The following is a 23,252-nucleotide window of genomic DNA, read 5'->3' on the forward strand; positions in this document are numbered from 1 at the left end:
CGGTCTTGGAGTTACAAACAGCTGTGAGCTGCCATGTGGGTGCTGAGAACTGAACCTGGGTCCTTTGGAAGAGCAGTCAGTGCTCTTAACTGCTGAGCCGTCTCTCCAGCCCCCATCCCAGCACTCTTGAGGAGAAAGCAGGAGGATTGATTAGGAGTTCAAGGCCATCCTAGGCTACATGAGGACACTGAGGGCAGCCTGAATTACAAGAGGCTTTATTACAAACAACTCTTAGGCTGGGTGTGGTGGTGCATGCCTTTAATCTCAGCACTAGGGAGGCATTGGCAGGTGGATCGCTGTGAGTTCGAGGCCAGCCTGGTCTACAAAGTGAGTCCAGGATAGTCAAGACTACACAGAGAAACCCTGTCTTGAAAACCCAAAAAATAAAATAAAATAAACAAACATCTATTAGAATTCTTCATTGATCCCGCCAGGAGCCTGGAACTGCCTCGGGGAGAAAGGCGTGGTCCTGTGGAACCTGTCCTTAGGAGACTGAGGGCTAGATCACCTCTCTGCAGGTTACCTGACCTGAGAAGGCTGAGGAGGGTTGTGACTCAGCCTGAGGAAGACAATGACAGGTTTCTGGGAGGAGACGTCACAGGCTTAATCCCTTTGGGATTTTTGTCTTGTTGGTTTCTTGTTACTAGTGATGGTTTGGGTTTTGTCTTTTTGTGGTTTATTTTATTGTTGTTGTTGTTTTTGTTTTGTTGCTCCTGTTGTGGTTTGCCAGGATGAAACCCAGATTCTAACTCAAGGAAAGACAAACTCGAGCTGGGCATGGTGGCGCACGCCTGTAATCCCAGCACTTGGGAGGCAGAGGCAGGTGGATCGCTGTGAGTTCGAGGCCAGCCTGGTCTCCAAAGTGAGTCCAAGACAGCCAAGGCTACACAGAGAAACCCTGTCTCGAAAAACCAAAAAAAAAAAAAAAAGGAAAGACAAACTCTCCACCTCACAGCCACACCCCACACCTAACCAGTTTGAAATTAATGAACAAAGGAGAGAACAGGTTGTCTTGGGAGCAGGAGGGTGTGAATGAGGCAGGGGGAGCAACATGTGGAGAAGGAATAGCGTTGCCAGGGAGCCATAGTGATGATTAAAAATTAAGATGCGGGGGCTGGAGAGATGGCTCAGAGGTTAAGAGCACTGACTGCTCATCCATAGGCGTTAAGTTCAATTCCCAGCAACCACATGGTGGTTCATATGGGATCTGATGCCCTCTTCTGTCGTGCAGGTATAAATGCAGGCAGAGCACTGTATACATAATAAATAAATCTTAGCCGGGCGTGGTGGCGCACGCCTTTAATCCCAGCACTCGGGAGGCAGAGGCAGGCGGATCCCTGTGAGTTCGAGGCCAGCCTGGTCTACAAAGCGGGTCCAGGACAGCCAAGGCTACACAGAGAAGCCCTGACTAGAAAAACCAAAAAAGAAAAAGAAAGAAAGAAAGAAGAAGAAGAAGAAAGATGCCAGTGTTATGCCCAGATCTCAAGATTCCCAAATCTTGACCCACTCAGGAGCCACTTCCAGTGCAAGTGCACGAGGGTTGTTTATTCAAGCCCGGGCAGGGACTCCCTCCCTCACCAACGCAGTAGACTGGGAATGGGAGCCCTGAGCTTAAAAAGTGTGTAGGTTTTTTTATAGGTTTTAGACAAAGAAATGGGTTTTACAGTATATGATTGGATGACATTTGTAGGGGAATATTGTCCTTTAAATTAGATTGGTACTAGTCTGGTGCAAAACCACAGACGATTAATTTCTAAGGAATAACTTTGGGAGGGATCTAGGGCAATGTCTGAACTTTTAGTATTCTTCTGTTTTCCAGCTGATTGGTTATTCCATGTCTCTGTGCCAAGTGTACCCTCAGTGGGTTTTTCTAGATCCAGAGTTCAGGAGTAGGTCACCCAAATACAGAAATGGGAATTTTTACTTTGGTCTGTCACCAGGCAACAGATACAATATGGAAAAGTATAATATATGCGTGTGGGAGAGCAGGGGAGTGGGAGGGGCACCCCAGAGAGAAAGGGAGACAGGAAGAGAGACAGAGACAGCAACAGAGAGGATATAATAGACTTGGGGTCTGAGGCCAGGAAGGCAGGCAGAAGCCATGCCATGCTTAGATGTTTAAGCTGAGAGCTTTGGGGAACCAGGATCAGAGGTAAAACTGGGGCCAAATCCCAGCACTCGGGAGACAGAGGCAGGTGGATCTCTGTGAGTTCGGGACCAGCCTCGTCTATAAAGCAAGTCCTGGACAGCCAAGGATACACAGAGAAACCCTGTCTCAAAAAAACAAAAAACAAAACAAAACAAAACAAAAAACTGAGGCCAAAGAGGTGGCTCAACAGTTAAGAGCACTTGTTCCTCTTGCGCAGAACTCAGGTTTGGTTTTCATCACTGGTTTTCATCAACCACACGGAGAGGCTCATGACTGTGTGTAACTTCAGTTCCAAGGGATCCAGCGCCCTCTTCTGGCCTCTGAAGGTACCAACCCCCCCCCCCCACAGTACACATACATAAATGAAGGAAAACCCTAATACATATAAAATAGATATAAATAAATCTCTCTTTCTCTCTCTTTTTTTTTGAAACAGAATTTTTCTGTGTAACAGCCCTGGCTGTCCTAGAACTCAATTTGTAGACCAGGTTGGCATCAAAGTCTCAGAGATCCACCCAAGTGCTGGGATTAAAGGCACGAGCCACCATGCCCATTTTTTTTTTTTCAAAAGACAGTTCTATCTGCAATCTCAGAAAGATGAATACAGGGTGAGAACAGCAAAGAGTCTAAGGCCAAAAAGTTGTCTTAGTCCATCTTCTGGTACTGTAACACAAGACCTGAGACTGGATACCTTATAAAGAACAGAAATGCCAAAGCCGGGCGTGGTGGCGCACGCCTTTAATCCCAGCACTTGGGAGGCAGAGGCAGGCGGATCGCTGTAAGTTCGAGGCCAGCCTGGTCTACAAAGTGAGTCCAGGACGGCCAAGGCTGCACAGAGAGACTCTGTCTTGAAAAACCAAAAAAAAAAAAAAAAAAAAAAAAAAAAAGAACAGAAATGCCAATACATTTCTAAAAGCTCACATTCCTGGAAGCTCAGAAGTCTAAAGTGAGGCTGCTCACGTGTTGTGGGGTCCCTGAAGGTGTCATGACCAGTAGGGAAACCTTGGAGAGGTGATAATGAAAACTCGATACAGCCAGACTGGGTCAGTCTGACTGGATCAAAACTTCTAGAGAGTCTTTTCCTGTGCTTTAATTTTATTTTTATTTATTTATTTATTTTAATAATTTATGCCTGTAGGCCAGAAGAGGACATCAGATCACATTACAGATGGTTGTGAACCACCATGTGGTTGCTGGGAATTGAACTCAGGACCATAGGAAGAGCAGGCAGCACGCTTAACCTCTGAGCCATCTCTCCAGCCCCGTGCTTTAATTTTCTTACACATTTAAACACAGTAAACCTTCGTGGGGGGAACGGGATGTTCTGCATGACAGTTCTCACAACAAAGCTTCAGGGGCAGTTACAGCAAAAAATTCCCTTGCAAGATATCCCACTATAGCTAAGTACCTTTATCATAAGAGTGAGGCCAGGAGGTGGTGGCGCACGCCTTTAATCCCAGCACTGGGGAGGCAGAGGCAGGTGGATCTCCATGAGTTCGAGGCCAGCCTAGTCTACAAAGCAAGTCCAGGACAGCCAGGGATACACAGAGAAATCCTGTCTCCAAAAAACAAAAAACAAAAACAACAAACAAAACCCAGCAATAGTATGAGCGTATGTTTTCATTTTAACCCTAGGTGTGGAGATATGGGGCTGTTTTGCAGCCGCTGACTCTGGTTCGCCTCATGCTCTAGCAGAGGCGTGGTTTTGCCAGCTGCAGAGAGTTTCTGTGATTGTGTGCTGTTTGGAATTCTGGGAACTTTTCAGAGGGTATATAAATTTAAGAGCTCCAAAGGCATCATGGGCTGTTGTTTGGTTGTTGATTGTTCCTGGCAAGTTGTTGTTGGTTGGTTGTTGGTTTGTTAAGTAGTCCTGCACAAAGAGGAAACAGAAGAAATGAGATATGTTGGCGACAAAGATCAAACTTGCCCCCAAGGAAGTCAACACCAGCAGGAAGCAGTCTAAAGATAATGCCACACCCGCCTTTCCAACCCCTTACTTTATTTAGGTATCTTTCTCCTTTTTGCTCTACCCTTTTTTTTTCTCTTATCTAGTGTTAGGGGATTTAAAGGTGGGGGGAAAGGGTGGAGAAGGATGGAAAAAAGAAGAACCTACTGTTTTTTGGGTTTGAGTATTTTGTTTGTTTGTTTGGTTGGTTTTTGGTTTTTCGAGACAGGGTTTCTCTGTGTAGCTTTGGCTGTCCCAGACTCACTCTGTAGACCAGGCTGGCCTCGAACTCACAGCGATCCACCTGCCTCTGCCTCCCGAGTGCTGGGATAAAAGGCGTGCGCCACCACACCTGGCTAGAACCTACTGTTATAATATTTGATAAATACACCACACATCAGATCTGGTATGAAAGGAGATCTATTGTGGGGAAGGGGGAGAAAAAGAGAGGGTGCCCATGACAGAGGGAGAGAAACAGCAAGAGAAAGAGACAGAGAGAGCGTGCTCAAGAGACCCTTATATCTGGCACACACCTGGCACCTGGCAGCAGCAGGGGGTGACATCAGAGGTTGCCAGGTCTCATAGGGCTCCCTATGGGCTAACACTCATAAAGTAGCAAATGATGGCTACAGATTTCTATGACTTACAGAGTGAGTTCCAGGGCAGCCAAGGCTACACAGAAAAACCGTGCCTCAAAAAACACATACACATATATATATTATATATATTGGATACTAATGGGGCTCCAGTAGGAGAACGGACTTTGCCCAGATGAACCACCAACCCCCTGGGGGAGTTCAAGTCTTGTCTCAGAGAGAGTTTGAAGCCAGCCTGGGCTACAGGAGACCCCGTCAAAACAAAACAAGGAAGACAGCAAGGAATGTAACTTGGATTGCCTGTCTAGCTCGCACAAGGCCCTGGTACCATCCTTAGCACTACACATGCAAGAAAGAATGGAAGAAGGCAGGAAGGAAGGGGAAAGCTGGGAGGGAGGAATTGAAAGGCTGAGAAGAGGCGGGGTGAGGAAGGGAGAGGAGGGAGAGGGAGGAAAAACCACCGTTGTCCCTCAGAATGGTACAGACTTGTCCCATGAGTAGGAGTACCAGAAGGGTTACGCTCTGTCCCCGTTCAGAGAACTGTGTCACTCAGAGGAGGCACCTGTCAAAAGAACCTACTGATGTGGGGTCCACTTAAATCCAACATATCTCAACAACAGCTCAATATACATGACAAAATGTTACTGTAATCAGGCTGCTGCGGATCCGTCAGGCCACGGAAGAGACTGAATTGTGACCTTAAAGGGATGTTGTACAGCATTTTTAAAGGATAAAACTATAAAGAGAAGGGAGCGGGGAGGGCCGTAGCCCTGTCCAATCATAACTGTCATAAGGAGTGGAGCACGGGAGTGTCCGTCAGTCAGGACAGGAGTGGGTTCCTGGGCCCGGAACATGAACTTAGTTGACCCTGCCAGCAAGATGGAGGAGTTGTCCTTGAACTGGCTGGACACAGACAACTGTCTCCTTACAGCTCTTGGGAAGTCCTCAGCTCCCCTAGGGCCTAGGATTTTGAATTTAGTTTCTCCCTATGATTAAATGGAGTCTGGAAACAAAATAATAGTCCTTAGAATAAGATTTTTTTTTTAAGATTTATTTATTTATTATGTATACAGTGCTCTACCTGCATGACAGAAGAGGGCATCAGATCACATTATAGATGGTTGTGAGCCACCATGTGGATGCTGGGAATTGAACTCAGAACCTCTGGAAGAGCAATCAGTGCTCTTAACCTCTGAGCCATCTCTCCAGCCCCTTAGAATAAGATTCTTTTGCTTGTTCCCAACACTGAGTCTGAATTTTTTGCCAGGGGAAGGAAAGAACCAGTAAAGCTTAGAGACAGAGAGTGGTTGCCATAGGCAGCTAGAGAGATGTTTGTGTTCAGTTTTCTGAAAAGTATGTCTCTGTGGTTATGTGCAGATGGGTTCAGGTGCTTTCAGAGCCAGAGGACCTTCTTCGGATCCCCTAGGGCTGGACTTACAGGCAGTTGTCCTCTGATGACCCCCATATCGATTCTGCAACCCTAACTCAGGAGATCTGCAACAGTGGCATGCACTCTGTTTGTTTGTTTGTTTTGTTTTGTTTTGTTTTGTTTTTTGAGACAGGGTTTCTTTGTGTAGCTTTGGCTGTCCTGGACTCTCTTTGTAGACCAGGCTGGCCTCGAACTCACAGCGATCCACCTGCCTCTGCCTCCCGAGTGCTGGGAGTAAAGGCATGCGCCACCACTCCCCAGCTCCTAAGAGTTTCTAAAGAAAATTAGACCTTTTTTGTTGTTGTTGTTTCATTTTGTTTTTTGAAACAGTGTTTCTCTGTGTAGCCTTGTCTGTCCTGGGCTCACTTTGTAGACCAAGCTGGCCTCGAACTCACAGTCATCTGCCCTCTTCCTCCCAAGTGCTGGGATTAAACACGTGAGCCACCACACCAGGCTCTCAGTCACACTCTTAATGATGCTCCTCTCCAGGGTTTAGGGGAAGTCTGTCCTTCCTTGCTTATCTCCCAGCATGCTTAGTTCTCCACAGACTGTATTATTTCTATCTAGTGTTCTCTGTCCCACATCAAAGTATCATGACCTTGAGGCCCTTTCATTAAGAAGTTCATTCTGAAGGGAACGTGTGTGCCAGCCAGCTTTCCTTTGAGGGCCAAGCTATTGCTGCTGGCTTACTTGTTTTTGGTTTGTTTTGGGGTTTTTTGAGACAGGGTTTCTCTGTGTAGCCCTGGCTGTCCTGGACTCGCTTTGTGAACCAGGCTAGCCTCGAACTCACAGAGATCCACCTGCCTCTGCTTCCCGAGTGCTGGGATTAAAGATGTGCGCTACCATGCGCGGTGAGATCCTGTCTTTTTTGTTTTGTTTTGTTTTTCAAGACAGGGTTTCTCTCTAGACATCCTTCTCCTTTCTCTGGAGACCTTGCCCGGACTCCGCTGCTCAGCAGGGTCGTTGCACAGCCGTCTCCCTTCCTCTTGCCCATCTCCCCTCCTCCCTGAAGCTGCTAAGTTAATGTATTTGCCTTATTATTATTTTTCTCTCTCTCAAACTATAATAAAGTGATCCCTGAAAGTTGCAGGGAGATCAAATCTCTCTTTTTATTGGGGGATACCCTAGGTTGACCTCAAACTCAAGAGCCTCCAGCCTCGGCAAGTGCTGTCAGTATAGATCTAAACAACCACATCCCACTAAGAATAAATACCCTGGCTGGAGAGATGGCTCAGAGCACCGTCTGCTCTTCCAGAGGTCCTGAGTTCAATTCCCAGCAACCACGTGGTGGCTCACAACCATCTATAATGGGATCTGACATCATTTTCTGGCCTGCAGGTGTACACGCAGGCAGAGCTTGGTTTATATAATAATAAATAAATATACAAATCTTTAAAAAAAAAGAATAACTAACCAATGAGTAGATTTAGGAGGCTCAACTTATACAACAAGATATGTATCCTTGGGGCCGGAGAGATGGCTCAGTGGTTAAGAGCACCGCCTGCTCTTCGAGAGGTCCTGAGTTCAATTCCCAGCAACCACACGGTGGCTCACAACCATCTATAATGTTATCTGATGTGTTCTTCTTCTTTGGCAAATAAAGCATTCATATACAATAAATAAAATAAATAAATCTTTTTTAAAAAAAGATATGTATCCTCTCTAAGCAGGGCTTTCTAAGACCGCTCACCTATAAGTATTTCACAGTGTGAAAAGTTGCAGGGCAAACAGTAGTGGTACAGGTCTGTAATCCCAGCTACCAAAGAAGGTGAAAGCAGGGGCAGGAGAATGGCTGTGTTTAAGAACTCTTGCTGATCTTCCAGAGGACCCAAGCTCAGTTCCCAGTACCCTGTCAGGTGGTTTACAACAGCCTGTGAGTCCAGGCTCAGGGGACCTGACACCCTCTTCTGGAAAGCATAGGCGTGCATGGGATGCACTCAGACACAGACACATGATTAAAAGTAAATAAAAGAAAGTCAGAAGCCAGCCTGGGCAGTGCAGGGAGCCTGAGAAGAAGAAGAAGAGGAGGAGGAGGAGGAGAAGAAAAAGAAAAAGAGGAGGAGGAGGAGGAGGAGGAGGAGGAGGAGGAGGAGGAGGAGGAAGGGAAACCTTAGAAATTCTGAGCTTGAACCGGGTGTGGTGGCACTCACCTTTAATCGCAGCACTTGGGAGACAGAGGCAGGTGGACCTCTGTGAGTATGAGGCCAGCTTGGTCTACAAAGTAAGGTCCAGGACAGCCAAGGCTACACAGAGAAAGCCTGTCTTGGGGGAGTGTGGGGGGGGAGGGGGCGAGAAGAGCTCTGGCTGCTCTTCCAGTGGTCCTGAGTTCAATTTCCAGCAACCACAAGACATGGAGGCTCACAATCATCTATAATGGGATTTGGTGCCCTCTTCTGGTGGGCAGGCACACATGCAGGCAAATGTTGTAAAATATGATAAATAAATCTTTTTGTTAAAAAGATAGTTCGGCTTGCTGACCCATGTGGTTGGCCTCCATGAGATTTTTTACAGACTCAAAAATCATGGAGGCCATCACGTGACTCTACAGGAAAATTGTCATTATTTCATTTTCACCTTGCAGCCCCAGCTAGCCTGGAATTTGCTATACAGTTTGGGCTGGCCTCGAACTCACAGAAATCCTCCTTCTTCTGCCTCAGTGCTGAGATTAAATTATCATATGGGGCGATTTTAATTCATTTTTGTTTGTTTTCGAGACAGGTTTCTCTGGGTAACAGCCCTCTAGAATAGGCTAGCTTCGAACTCACAGAAATCCGCCTGCCTCTTGCCTGAGTGCTGGCATTAAAGGTGTGTGCCACCATGCCTGCCTTCTGCCCCCTCACCCCCATTTTAATTTCTTAAAGACAGGGTTTCACTGTATAGCCTTGGCTGTCATGTAACTTGCTCTGTAGACCAGGCTGGTCTCCAACTAACAGATCTGCCTGCCTCAACCTCCTAAGGGATGGGATTAATGCATGTGTCCCAATTTTATTTATTTGTTTGTTTGTTTGTTTGTTTGTTTTTCGAGACAGGGTTTCTCTGTGTAGACTTGGCTGTCCTGGACTCGCTTTGTAGACCAGGCTGGCCTCGAACTCGCAGCGATCCTCCTGCCTCTGTCTCCCAAGTGCTGGGATCAAAGGCATGCGCCACCACTCACGGCTCCGATTTTAATTAAAAAAAAATATTATTTATTTATTATTTATTTATACAGTATTCTGCCCACATGTGTGCCAGAGGAGGGCACCAGATCTCATTGTAGATGGTTGTGAGCCACCATGTGGTTTCTGGGAATTGAACTCAGGACCTTTGGAAGAGCAGTCAGTGCTCCTAACCAGCCCTTAACATCTTATAGAGAGTAAATAATCCCACGAGGTCCCGTGAGGCTAGTACTGTGCGTCTCTGAGGTGTATAAATGGCGTGTCACAGGGGAGTGCCAACGTCGAAAGTGTGACTTCCACGACATCGTCTAAGAGTCAGCTTCGTCTGGAAACTAGCAGTTTGGCGGGAATAAGAGGTCAACAAACAACGGAAGTGACGCGAGCAGCCACGCACCTGACGGCATGGAAGGGCGGGTAAAATGGCCCCGAAAGTGTTTTGATTGGTTCCTTTATCAAACCCCGTCCTATCCGGTTTTTGCCCTCAGTAAAGGTGGCCGCTTAGGCATTCCATCCCTTCTTGGGGCGTGCGTTTTTAAATGAAACCTGGTGTGGATACCGGAAAAGGCGTAAGATTCGTGAGTTCTCATTGGTTGAAGCGAGATGCGTCCCGGGCGCTGATTGGCTCGCCCTTCGCGGGAAGGAGTTTGTGGCGCCAGTGTAAAGTAGACACAGGGCCGCCACGCCGGAGCGGCCAAGTCGTTGTGAGGTGCCCACCCCGCTCTCCGGACTTGAGCTTCTTGGGCCTCTTTCTCGGGAGAACCGCGACCAGGATGTGGAATAGTAATGGCGGGCGGCGAGGGGTGGGGGCGGGGAGGGGGAGGAGGTGGAAAGTCGCGCGGGGGACAGCAGGGTCCGAGCGAGCGGCCGGAGCGGCGACGTTTAAAGGGGGAGCGGGGCGGGGAGACGGTGTTTGCCGGGCGCGGGGTGACGGGAGCCCGCGGGTCGCCGCGCAGACACTAATAACTGCCGTTCACAACCAGGCGGATTCGAAAGCTTCGGCGGCTCCAGCTATGGCGGAGCGGGCGGCTACACGCAGTCCCCCGGCGGCTTCGGCTCGCCCACACCGACGCAGGCAGAGAAGAAATCAGTACGTAGAGCGACTTGCTCCCTTTTCATTTGTTTCCTCCTGGCTAACTTGTCCGTGAGAGTACGTGGTTTTGTCGGGGCGGGGGGGTGGGGAGGGTGGCACACCCGATCTGGTTCGGAAGCTGTTACCTACTTTTTGTAGGGTAGAATGTAAAAAAAAATAGATAGATAGATAGCACACACACACATACATACATACATACATATATATTTTTTTGTTTGTTTGTTTTTGTTTTTCGAGACAGGGTCTCTCTGTGTAGCCTTGGCTGTCCTGCACTCACTTTGTAGACCAGGCTGGCCTCAAACTCACAGTGATCCACCTGCCTCTGCCTCCCGAGTGCTGGGACTAAAGGCGTGCGCCACCACGCCCGGCTGTATATATATATATTTTTTTTAGTTGCTTGGCCAGCGCGCTGTGGTCGGCTGAGCCTCCACGTTTCTGGTCCTACCCCTTGAAAGTGTGTTTTAGCGGTGTTAAGTGTCGCTGTCCTCAGGCCACGGTTGGGACTACTGAGTCCCTGAATAGCAGTAGTCCACCTGTGTTCAGAACAGAGTTTGGGTTAATTTCCTGTCGCTATCTGACAGGAAGAACATTCTAATCCTTAATCTGCTGTGCCCTTCCTGCCTTGTACATCCCTGTGTGAGGCTGAGAGTTTTTTTTTTTGGGGGGGGGGCGGCGGTTTGTTGGGGACAGGCTCACAAGGCTGGCCTGGAACTCAGAGACCCACCTGCCACTGCCTCTCTAGTGCTGGGAGTAAGGATGTGGGCCGCCAGTCTCATCCTGACTGCGAGTAGGGGACCAAACAGTCCCTGGGCTGACGCTGACCGAATATTTGCCTGTGGCCTGTAGTGACTGTTCTCCACTGTGTTTGTTTTAAGATGGGGTGTACCTCTGCTGCCCAGGCTGGCTTTGAGCTGATGAGGCTGCAATGATCTTTCTGCCTCCGCTTCCCTGAGAGCTGGGAAGCAGCTCCCTATATGTTTCTAGTCTATATTATATATAGTTTCTGGTATTTGAAATTGCCAGTAAATGTTTCTGATCCCAAATAGGGCATTTTGTTCTATAATGTATCAGGATGGTGTCTGTTGTTTACATTAGGACTTCTGCTAAGTAAAGGAGACGGTGAGGTGAAGGCATGGCTTTTGTCATGTTTTAATTTTGGGACAAGTTTTCAGTAGCTGTGGGTGGCCTAGAACTTAGTCTGTGCAGACCGTGAATTTGTGGTGATCCTCCTGCCGCTCCTCCCAAGTGCTGGGATTCAAGGTGTGGGACACCACTGCCTGGGCCTGGGATTGGTTCTCAAGGCCGACTGTCTTGTCCTGCCTCTGGTCTGGTCTTTTCTTTGTGAACCCACAGTATAATGCAAACATCTGTTCACCTGGAGCTCTTGGATCGGATCAGTGTGGCATTTGCCGTGTGTGGTGGTGCCTGCTTTGAATCCTAGCACTCGGGAGCAGCCAGATGGATCAGATGCGACTGTTGTTAGCTTTGTGGCCTCCTTCTGTGTCTGAAGCAAGGAGAGTTTGGTTTTGAAAATTCAGTGTTGGAGTATATTCAAAGGACTTGGCACGCAGCACCTATGAAATGAATGGGTGTTCTCTCAGGGTGACTGTGTGCTTGTCCTTTTCAGAGGGTCCGAGCCCAGCACATTGTGCCCTGTACCATATCTCAGCTGCTTTCCGCTACTCTGACTGATGAAGTGTTCAAAATTGGGAATGTTGAGATTTCACAGGTATGTAAGTTTGGTGGAAGAAACGCATAGGGATTGGAAAGATGGCTGTGCAAACATGAGGACCAGAGTTAGATCCCAGCACCCTTGTCCAAACCCAGGCTTGAGTACCCCTGTGCCTGCAACCACAGCTCTGTGGGGTCAGAGACAGGAGGAGCCTTATGTTGAAGGGATGAAGCCAATAGTGCTAGACCTGGGCACCCACTGTCCTCCAGCCTCGGCAAGGGCGCTGCACCGCTGTCTGCTCAGGCGCATGAAAGGAAAGACACAGACTTGCTATATCGGGAAGTATATAGCCAGTAGGTGAAAGTGCGTGGGCTTTTTGCACACGCCAGATGACCTGAGTTCAGTCTCCAGATCTGTGTTGGGAAAAAGAACTAACATCCTAAAATACCCTTTGACCTCTGTTCATGCCACGCGCACACACAAAAGTAATGACTATGCTTTTCTAAAAAGTATTTGTAGAAAATCAAGTAGGTGAAGGTATTCTTCCCTTGGAGTTTTACTCTCAGGAGTTATTTTCCGTTTTCTTTAATCTGTTTGCTCTGTTGAGAGAGAGAGAGAGAGAGAGAGAGAGAGAGAGAGAGAGAGAGAGAGAGAGAGAGAGAGATTTTAAAAAATAGGTAAGTTTGGGATGGGCATGGTAGCTCATATCTGTAGTATCAGCACTCAGGAGACAGGCAGGAGGATTACCACAAGTGTGCAGCCAGTCAAGCCCATGAAGCAAGTGCGAAGCCCTCCAGAGCTGTATAACAAGACACACTGGCCGGGCAGTGGTGGCGCACGCCTTTAATCCCAGCACCAGGGAGGCAGAGGTAGGCGGATAGCTGTGAGTTCGAGGCCAGCCTGGTCTACAAAGTGAGTCCAGGATGGCCAAGTCTACACAGAGAAACCCTGTCTCAAAAAACCAAAAAAAGACATGCTGCCGCCGCGCACAGCAGGGTTTCTCTGTGTAGACCAGGCTGGCCTTGAACTAACAGATCTATGTGCTTCTGCCTACTCTAGTGCTTGAATTATAGGCATGTGCCACTATACCCAGATAAAACCCTTATCTCAAAAAAAATTTTGTTTTTAAAAATGATTGTTTATGCACATTTGTATAGCTGGCTTTGATTTCCAGGGAAATTAGACTTTTTGTTTATTTTCTTTTTCTATTCTAGGTCACTATTGTGGGAATAATCAGACATGCCGAGAAGGCTCCTACCAATATTGTTTACAAAATAGACGACATGACTGCAGCACCTATGGATGTTCGCCAGTGGGTTGATACAGACGTGAGTGTCTTCTCTTGATGAGCTGGGGCTACTTTGGGACTTTGTGTGTTCAGTTCTTTCAGTTTTAGCCTTTGGAAGGCTTTTCTTAGTGTGAAAATACATAAGCAAGATACCAAAGGTAAAAACCCATAAAGTGAGAACATAATTGAATTCACTATATAAAAATTTAAAACCACCTAAAATTGTGTAAGATTAATAGGCATGGGGGCACAACAGAGTAGAAAGTAAATTCTCTAAGGAATATTTTCCTCTTGGTCATCATTGTCCCCAATATCTAAAATAGGTAATATAGTGTAATAGCATACAGTGGGCCTTGAATAAATACTGTTTAAATGAATAGGAAGCATACTGAGACATACCCAAACACCTTAATAAAAAACTCTGCAAAAAAAAGTAACTGCACCTTAGGGAAGTGGGCAGAGAAAGATACATAGGCCATTTATGAAAGACCAGATAAAAATGGCAACAGCGATACAGGTCAGATTTAGATTTAGTAAGTGCTGAAAATGAGTGAGAGTTTCTAATTTGTGTGAGAGTAGCACCTAGCCCAGTGCTCGAAACATGTAGAAGACAATCATTTGTTGATTTGTCTTTTCTTTTTTAATTTTAATAAGAAAATGGCAGCCTGGGCATGGTGGCGTTTTTAATCCCAGCACTCAGGAGGCAGAGGCAGGTGGATCTCTGTGAGTTCTCAAGGCCAGCCTGGTCTACAAAGCGAGTCTAGGACAGCCAAGGCTACATAGAGAGACCTTGTCTTGAAAAACCAAAAAAAGAAAAAAGAAAATGCCTATGGCCGGGCAGTGGTAGTACATTTAATCCCAGCACTCAGGAGGCAGAGGCAGGCAAATCTGTGAGTTTGAGGCCAGCCTGGTCTACAGAGCGAGTTCCAGGATAGCCAGGGCTACACAGAGAGACCATGTCGAGAAGAGAGGGACAGAGAGACAGACAGAAAGAAAATGGCTACTGTACGACTCTGATAGTATGAGTGTATGAATAAATTCTGGTGTGCTTTCCCAAAACTCATCAGTTTAAAAATATTGACCAGGGCTGGAGAGGTGGCTCAGTGTTAGGAGCCCTGGCTGCCCTTCCAGAGGTCCCAGGTTCAGTTCCCACACCCACATGGCGGCTCACACCTGTCTGTAACTCTACTTCCAGGGGACCTGACGCCCTCATACCTACATACAGGCAAAACATTGAGTGCACATGAAGATACATAAATAATAAATATTAAAAGTAAAACAAAAAGATTGGCCTTGCTGGGCAGCCCTGAGAAGGCAGAAGCATGTGGATCTCTGATTGCAAGGCCAGGCTGATTTGCAGAGGACCACCAGGGCCTTATAGACAAAGACAAATGTTGACCTGCAAATCCACTGCCAGGGATCTACATTAAGGAAACAAAGATGTGTAGCAGTATTTAGTTTAAGGGTATTGACCAGACAGGCTGGAGGAATGACTTGGCAGTTGAAAGCATTGGTTGCTCTTCCAGAGGTCCAGTACCTCACATCCACCTGGCAGCTCACAGCTGTCTTAACTTCAGTTCAGTGGATTCAGCATCTGGCCTCCATGGCACTAAGAGCATGGTGGCACCCACCAATAAAGAACACAACTGGTTCACAGGTACCCATAACACATACAATGAAGTGCGTAAAAATTATTGACCAGGAGCCAGGAAGATGGCTCAGTAGGTAAACATGGGGTGCTCCCTCTCCCTTCTCTCTCTCCCTTCTCCCACCTCCCTTCCTCTCTCTCTTTCTCTCCCTCTTCTCCTCTCTTCCTTTCTTTCTCTCATCCCCCCCCCCAGCATAAGCCTGTTAATCTAGTACTTGATAGACAGGCAGGAAAGTCAGAAGTTCAAAGTCATGCTGGGTGGTGGTGGCGCAGGCCTTTAATCCCAGCACTTGAGAGGCAGAGGCAGGCTGCACCCTGTCTTGAAAAACCAAAAATAAAAAAAGAAGTCCCAAGTCATCCTTGGCTGTGTATTGTTTGAAGGTAAGCCTGTGTTACATGAAACCTATCACAAAATTAAAAGTAAATAAAAAGCATAGTGATGTGTTTATATTTTATCTGTTAGGACGCCAGTGGTGAAAACACTGTGGTTCCTCCAGAAACATACGTGAAAGTGGCTGGCCATCTCAGATCTTTTCAGGTAATGTCAGATAAAATGGAGCTTCAGAGCTGAGGAGGTGGCTTAGAGGAAGACTTGGGTTTGGATCCTTGTAACCAAAGTTAGCCAGCCACACCAGACTTGCTAATACACACCTGTAACTCAGCTCTCGCGTGGAGAGAAGGGAAGTGGAGACAGTCCCTGGACACTCAAAAGGCAGGCTGCCTTGATGTACACATTGGCAAACAAAAAGAACCTGTCTCGAGGTACAAGGCTAAACCAACACTCAAGACTACCCTCTGAGCTGGGTATGGTGGTGCACGCCTTTAGTCCCAGCACGTGGGAGGCAGAGGCAGGTGGATCGCTGTGAGTTTGAGGCCAGCCTGGTCTACAAAGTGAGTCCAGGACAGCCAAGGTTATACAGAGAAACCCTGTCTCGCAAAACCAAAAAAAAAAAAAAAAAAATAATAATAATAATAATAATAATAATAATAATAATAGACATTGAAGCCACATGTAGTGGCACATACCTTTATTTTCAGGAAGCAGAGGCAGATAAGCATCTGAATTAGAGGCCACCCTGGTAATGCAGCTCTGGCTGGCGAGTTGGGGGACAGAGACAGGAGGATCTCTACAAGTTTGGGGCTGCCTAGTTGGGTGTATTAGTAGAAAACCTTGAGGTGGGAGGTGAGGACCAACAGCAAGTGTACCCTCTGACTTCCCTGGAACGTGTGGGACGCGTGCCGCATTCATATGCACAGGTGTTCATATTGAAAAATATAACCAAGGGAAAAGCTGATGTTTTGCCCAGAAAGTGACTTGAATGTTTTTTACTTGCATTTTCTTCTTTACTAGAACAAAAAGAGCTTGGTAGCCTTTAAGATCATTCCCCTGGAAGATATGAATGAGCTCACTGCACATATTCTGGAAGTGGTCAATTCACACATGATGCTCAGCAAATCCAGCAACCAGGTGAGTAGCTGCTGTCAACTTTTTCCCTCTGCGGGGGAAACAAATTTATTTTAGATTGTGTTAATTTACATGTGTTTGTGTAAATGTTTGTGATGTGTGAGGGTACCTTGAGAGGCCAGAAGGAGCATGAGATCCCCTGGAGGTAGTTACAGACAGTTGTGTGCCACGCATGCTGGGAACCAAATTTTTGGTTCTCCTGGAAGAGCTGAAAGGGCTTTAACTCCTAAGCCATCTTTAGCTGTCACTTAGGCCCTCAAGACATTTTCTTCCTAGGCTTTGCCATTGTTTTAGTTTGAGTGAAACATTCATGTTTCTCCGAGTTTTGAGATCTTTCTCACCCAATACCAAGAAGGCTGAATGAAAACTCCCAAGCCAGACAGCATTTTGTTTATTAACTGGATGACCTAGTAATGGGATAGAATTTCTCCCCGTGTTTCCATGCTGCTTTAAACCTTACAGGGTATTTGTGCTCCTCTGTCATTCAGTACAGTAGATACAACACGTATAGAACGTACTGTTCACCAGGCAGTGTGCAGAGGTGAACAGCACTGAGGAGGTACAGTGTGAGTAAGGGGAAGTCAGATTATGGTGCGAAGAAGCCTAGAAGGGACACATTTAAGGGGAGTGGTCAGCATTGCCTGCTGCTGAGAGGTCAGGTTATAAAGCCTGAAAGACTAGCCAGGCGCTATGGCGCACACCTTTAATCCCAGCACGCAGGAGGCAGAGGTAGGCAGATCTCTTAAGTTCAAGGCCAGCCTGGTCTACAAAGTGAGTCCAGGACAGCCAAGCCTACACAGAGAGACCCTGTCTCAAAAAAACAAAACAAAAACTTGAGCAGCTGGTGGCCGATTGAGAAGTCATTGATGGTTGGTGGTAGAAGTCAATTCAGAGGTGTATTTGAGATAATCCAGATAGTGGTAGGCAGAGAAAGGAGTGACTAAGAGCACAGAGCAACTGTGCCCCCTTCTTCATAGTGTTATGAACTGGACTCATGGCCTTAACCATACTAGACAAGCCCTGTGTTGGAGATCTGTACCTACAGGCAAACCTATGCCCTTTTCTCTCCGTGGGTCCCGAGGAAACCATTATAGCTTGCACATGAAATCACAGTGCCAGAGCATCCTTTTCAGGGGACAGGGAATATGTGCTTCCGGCAGTTATATTACTTTCCTCTCTGAAAATTTCATTGTTACAGCTTTGCTATATAAACAGTTAGTAGGAAAACTGTTTCTTGGTGTTTACTAGCAAGTTATTTGAAGCAGGCTTGACTTGGTGGCTTTTCTAATGTCCTCAACTTGTTCTTAATTCAGGCCTCTGCAGGGAGGCCATCCATCAGCACCTCAGGAATGGGTGAGCCAGGGAACTTCAGTGGGAGTAACTTCATGCCAGCAAATGGCCTCACTGTGGTCCAAAACCAGGTAAACTGCCTATTTACACGTGCAAAACACAGGTAATCTGGATGCTTGCTTCATACCCACCCCCTTTAAATGTATGAGTGCATGTCTATGAGCCTGATACAGTGGGGGCCGGAGTGGAAACCTAGCTTCCCCACAGGTGCCCCTCCTGAGCTGCAGCTGCCTTTCCAGCCCCTTTCTTTTCTTATGAAGTAAACTGATCCAGAGTGATTGCTAAAGTCTTTCTAATTTGAACGGTCAGGTGCTGAATTTGATCAAGGCTTGCCCAAGACCAGAGGGACTGAACTTTCAGGATCTCAGGAGCCAGCTGCAGCACATGCCTGTAGCCTCAGTCAAGTAAGTGTTGCTGGCCATGGCCTGGAGGTCCACACTTAACCAGTCTGTGCACAGTCTCCTGATAATGAGAGTGCGCGCAAGAGGGAAGCTGGACCTGGCTTGGTTTCTCGTTTCTAATCTCAGCACTTGAAAGGTAGAAGCAGGAGAGTTGAGAGCTCACATGGACTGCGTGAGACCACACAGCAGAAAGTGGAGCTGTTAGCTGCAGCCTGCTGAGAGGGAAGTTGACCAGTTAGTTAGGAAGGAATTTCTGTCCCTCACAGGTGGCAGTGTTGCACCATTTGCTGATCTGTTCTGGATCTGAAAGATCAGGCAGTCCTTACACCTTTGATGTGAGTCTATTTTAGGCCCCAGATTTCATTGCAGTGAACTGAGATGAACTGTAAGTAGATGGTACTCATGATACTTGACTTCAAGGCCAGCCTGCTGCACATAGCACGTTCAGGACAGCCATGACTGTATAAAAAGAGACCCTGCCTCAAACAAACAAAAACACCCGCTTTATAACTGTAGGCCTAGATAGAAAAGAGGTGCCCAGATCAGTTTCCCAGTCCTGTGCTATAACATGGTTGTAGATAATGCCCATCTCAGAGTCACTGGTGATGAGGTACTAATCCCTGGGTAAGCTCTAGCGGTTGCTGAACATGTTACTGTCTCTGAGAACCTAAGGGTTTGGAGGGATCACTCTGAATTACCTTTCTGTTCCTGCTACTCCACTGCCCACAGGCAGAGCAGAAAGCATTTCATACATGATTCCGGGGCCTGGCTCCAGGGAAAGGAGACTCAAGACCCCGGTGTACAGTAGGATTTCATGTGTAAGCTGACTGTGGCTTCAGGTGTTTTTTGTTTTTGTGGTTGTTGTTGTTTGGTTTTTGGTTTTCGAGACAGGGTTTCTCTGTGTAACAGCTCTGGCTGTCCTGGAATTAGCTCTGTAGTCCAGGCTGGTCTCTAACTCACAGAGATCCTTCTGCCTCCCAAGTGCTGGGATCAAAGGTGTGCGCCACCACCACCCAGCTGGCTTCAGGTTTTTACTGACAGCTTAGATTGGCATTTTAAGTGAGACCGTATTCTTTTGAAATTCAAAGCCAGGATCTAAGGCAGCCCTGGTACCCCTGGTGTGCATGGTTAATGTCAATCCTTAGGTTTTATTGGCATTTCTCTGCAAGAGACTTCCATGAACAAAATGACTGAATAATTCATAGCTAAGGTGAGAAGTGCAGAACCAAGTGGTGTTTGCTTGCTTAGCTATATTCATACAGCACTAGTTTTAATGTGGGGACCCCCTCTTCCCCCCTTTTTTCTTCTAGGCAAGCAGTGGATTTTCTGTGTAACGAGGGACACATTTATTCTACTGTGGATGATGATCACTTTAAGTCCACAGATGCAGAGTAATGAGCTCGTTGGGGACCTGAAGTGTTTCCAGCTGGACCTGTTTTCATCATCTGTGCTCTCCAGCTCTGCAGAGTTTGGCCAGTGGCTTCTAGGACAGAAGGTTCATGTAGGTCTCAGCTGAAGGCCTCTTGAAACTTACTGCTGTTGTGCTTCTTGTTGTTTAGAGGTTCAAAAGGGGATAGACACTTGAAAAGGAAGTAAAGTAGGCTGGGATTTCTTAACAGAAATTTTGGTAAGCTAGTCAGGACTCCAGGGCGGATGGTGGAGATTGAAAGAGGAACACCACCAAGAGAGCAGGGCAGAGCTGCATCCGGCTTGGCAGCTTCTGTTCTTAAAGGCTTCCTGTTGCGAGGCTGGACAGAACTAGGGCCAAAAAAAAGACCCACAACCTTCTGCCTGTTTTGTTTACCACTCTGGGTGTGTGGTATTACTTTTAAAATTGCACTTTTCCTTCCCCTTGTCTTGCCTGTGGCTGAAATGAGATTGGGGCGAGCCTGAGGTTCTGGCGTGGTGGCCTCACAGGGCAGAGAGAAAGAAACATTACTTCATTGTTTGTAATATAAATGTCTATATGTTTAATAAAACAATTCAATTATAGTAGCTTCTGAGATGTTTTTGTGTTTATTTTTCACATTTATTTGTTGTGTGAGTGTGTGGAAGTCAGGACAACTTGCTGCAGTCTGGTGTCTCCTCTACAGTGTAGTCGGTCATCTTCCATCGTGTGCACTCCAGGGACCCAACTCAGGTCACCAGGCTTATTTCCTTCAGGGGTTTGTTGTAGCTGTGCAAAGCATGTGGCACTGCCATCACAGATGATGAATAGACTGGGCTAGGGTTATAACTCAGTATTGGAGCCCTTACCTGCTATCTCAAGGCTGCTTCAGCCCCTGGCAGCACTGACGGGTGGGGCCTTTGGTGTTAGTGCTGACAGTGTGCGATCATGCAGTGGAGTTGGCTGTTTGCAGTGAGACTTCACAAAGGCTGAAAGCTCACAGATGTCAAAGCTAGGAGTCTTAAATGAAAGCTTGAGGGTGGAGTTCATAGTGTGGAACATGCAAATAAGAACTGCTATTTCTAAATGAGCCCTTGCTCTGATGCTGATGGTAAACATCCGGCTGTTTGCTAGACAGTAATTTCCTCTGAGGAACCACCTGGTTGAGTTAACCAGTTGTTAAATCTTTCTTGGATATGAACACAGGCAAGAGAGTGGTGTGCGCCTCGGCCCCTGGAACTGCTGCTCAGCACAGGAGGAGAGCTGTGTCTGGGTATCCAGGGTGAGGTGCTCGGCACGTTGGAACACTAGTGACTCTTAGAACTGTTCAATGAGCCGGGCGTGGTGGCGCATATCTTTAATCCCAGCACTCGGGAGGCAGAGGCAGGTAGATTGCTGTGAGTTCAAGGCCAACCTGGTCTAAAAAGAGAGTCCAGGGCAGCCAAGGCTCTGTGTAACAGAGAAACCCTGTCTTGGAAAACCTAAAAAAAGAAAAGAAAAGAAAGAAACTGTCCAGTGTCACCTGACTCTGCTCAGCTTGCTGTCAGGAAGTTAGCACTGTAGATGGGAAATGGAGCATCATGGAAAGTAAAGCTTACCCAGAGAAAGGCCAACATTTACTGTTAGTATTTAGTGTGGGTTAAAGGTATGGTTTTGCTTTGGGTTGTTTTGTTTTGTTTTAGTTTGGTTTGGTTTGGGTTTTGGCTTTCTGAGACAGGGTTTCTCTGTCGTAGCCTTCCTTAGCTGTCACTTTGTAGACCAGGCTGGCCTCAAGCTCACAGAGATATCTCTGCCTCTGCCTCCCTGAGTGCTGGAATTGCAGGCCTGCGCCACCGTGCCCAGCTGTTTTGTTGTTGGGTTTTTTGTTGTTGTTTGGTTGGTTGGGTTGGTTTGGTTTGGTTTGGTTTTGGTGTTTTGAGACAGGGTTTTTCTGTAGCCTTGACTGTCCTAGACTCATTTCGTAGACCAAGCTGGCCTCCAACTCATAGCAATCCGCCTGCCTCTCACTCCCAAGTGCTGGAATTAAGGGTGTGCACCAGCGCGACTGACTTGTTTTGTTGTTTTAATGCAGTTGATTTCATAAACCTAAAAGAAAAAAGGTAATGTACCTGGGAGAATCTTCACATTGGTAAAATATTTGAACACGCACCCTAGTTTGTTTAGCAATTTTTACGTAAGTTTACCCTATTAATATGCCTGTCAAAGCATTCAAAAATTAAAATGAGCAGGGTGTAGGGACAAACACTTTAATCCTAGCACTAGGGAGGCAGAGGCAAACCTGGTCTACATAGTAAGTTCCAAGCAACCAAGGCTACATACATAGTGAGGCTGTCAAAGCAAAAAGTGCTGACAACCTATTTTCTGTTGCTAAGGGAACTCACTGGTGTATATTCATCACTTGGAAGGCCACTGCACAAGTTGCATCCCAGCCCCGTTGTAACATCCTTCCCACTAACCACCTGGCTCCCGAAAATGGCCTCTGAAGGTCGCGAGCAGCAGCCATTGCTCTGATAAAAACCAGCTGCGGTTGGTGTGTGTGTGTGTTATATGGGTGAGGTTCTACAACTGGTTGAGGACATCTACCCATGCAGGCATGTATGGCAAGAGGTTAATACCAGGTATCTCCCTCAAACGTGTATTGTTGAGATAAGGCCCCTCGCTGAACCTAGAACTTGGTGTCTCAGCTAGAGCAGCTGCCCAGCGAGCCCCTGCACCTGCCTGTCTCTGGCCCCCAGCTCCCACTGTTAGGGTTACAGGTGTATATATACCACGAGGCCTGGCTTTTAAGTGCGTGGTGTGGACCCAAACTCAGGTGCTTCCTTTAAGCACAGCTTAGAAGCTAAGAAACTGTCGCCTTTTCTACACTAACGCATCTGATTCTCAGAATTCCTTTTTATTTTTGCCTACATGCGTTTGCACCATATTCGTGCAGAGCCCACAGAAGCCAGGGGAGAGCATCAGAATCCCAGGAACTGGGTGACCGCTGTGGGCATCTGGGTGGGTGCTGGGAACCCTTGGCAAGAAAGCCCAGTCCCCATAGCCACTGAACCATCTCTCTCCAGCCCCAGAAATCCTTTTTGTTTTGTTTTGTTTTTCGTGACAGGGTTTCTCTGTGTAGCCTTGGCTGTCCTGGACTCACTTTGTAGACCAGGCTGGCTTTGAACTTGCAGCAATCAGCCAGCCTCTGCCTCCCAAGTGCTGGGATTAAAGGCGTGCGCCACCGCTCCCAGCCAGAAACCCTATTTTATAGAGCTGATAGCCCTCTTTTCTGCCTTCCTTTAGTGGCTTATTCAATTTTGTCCAAAGACTGACAAACGTAGAAGTGAAAACTGCTACAGGAGTCAAGAGGCACTTTGACTATTAGTCTGCCCTCTGGTAATTCAGGGCCAGGAAGGAATTTTGTCAAGATCTTGCTCATTGCTTCTCTCCACGGTTTGTCCCTGTATCCTTCCAGTACAGTGAATGTTGGCTTCAGGGGAGAGTCGGATAGAAACTGGTGGTTGAGGTGCCCGTAGTTGGGTCCGACCAGCAGCCTGTAGGAATCACCTGGAATACTCCAGAAGAAGAGCAGACACAGGAGCACACACAGATGCGGTGCCTGGAATCTGACTCAGCAATTGGACCCAGTCTCACATCAGCTGTAAGTATCTTTTCATCTGTCCCCTGCCTTCTCTGGT

The 23,252-nt window shown here is 47.1% G+C and overlaps 1 protein-coding gene across 1 annotated transcript; it reads left to right on the top strand.

Moving 5' to 3' along the window:
- The first annotated feature begins 9,897 nt into the window (after window positions 1-9,897).
- Window positions 9,898-20,183, top strand: RPA2 (replication protein A2). The gene is made up of 9 exons (XM_084787544.1): window positions 9,898-10,054; window positions 10,255-10,361; window positions 11,992-12,093; window positions 13,251-13,364; window positions 15,436-15,510; window positions 16,324-16,440; window positions 17,751-17,858; window positions 18,097-18,191; window positions 19,499-20,183. The coding sequence occupies exons 1-9, from the start codon at window positions 10,045-10,047 to the stop codon at window positions 19,581-19,583; spliced, it is 813 nt and encodes a 270-aa protein (XP_084643670.1). The 5' UTR covers window positions 9,898-10,044; the 3' UTR covers window positions 19,584-20,183.
- The last annotated feature ends 3,069 nt before the right edge of the window (window positions 20,184-23,252 follow it).

The sequence above is a fragment of the Acomys minous genome, assembly GCF_964271855.1.
Source record: "Acomys minous genome assembly, chromosome: 6".
Taxonomy (NCBI): Eukaryota; Metazoa; Chordata; class Mammalia; order Rodentia; family Muridae; genus Acomys; species Acomys minous.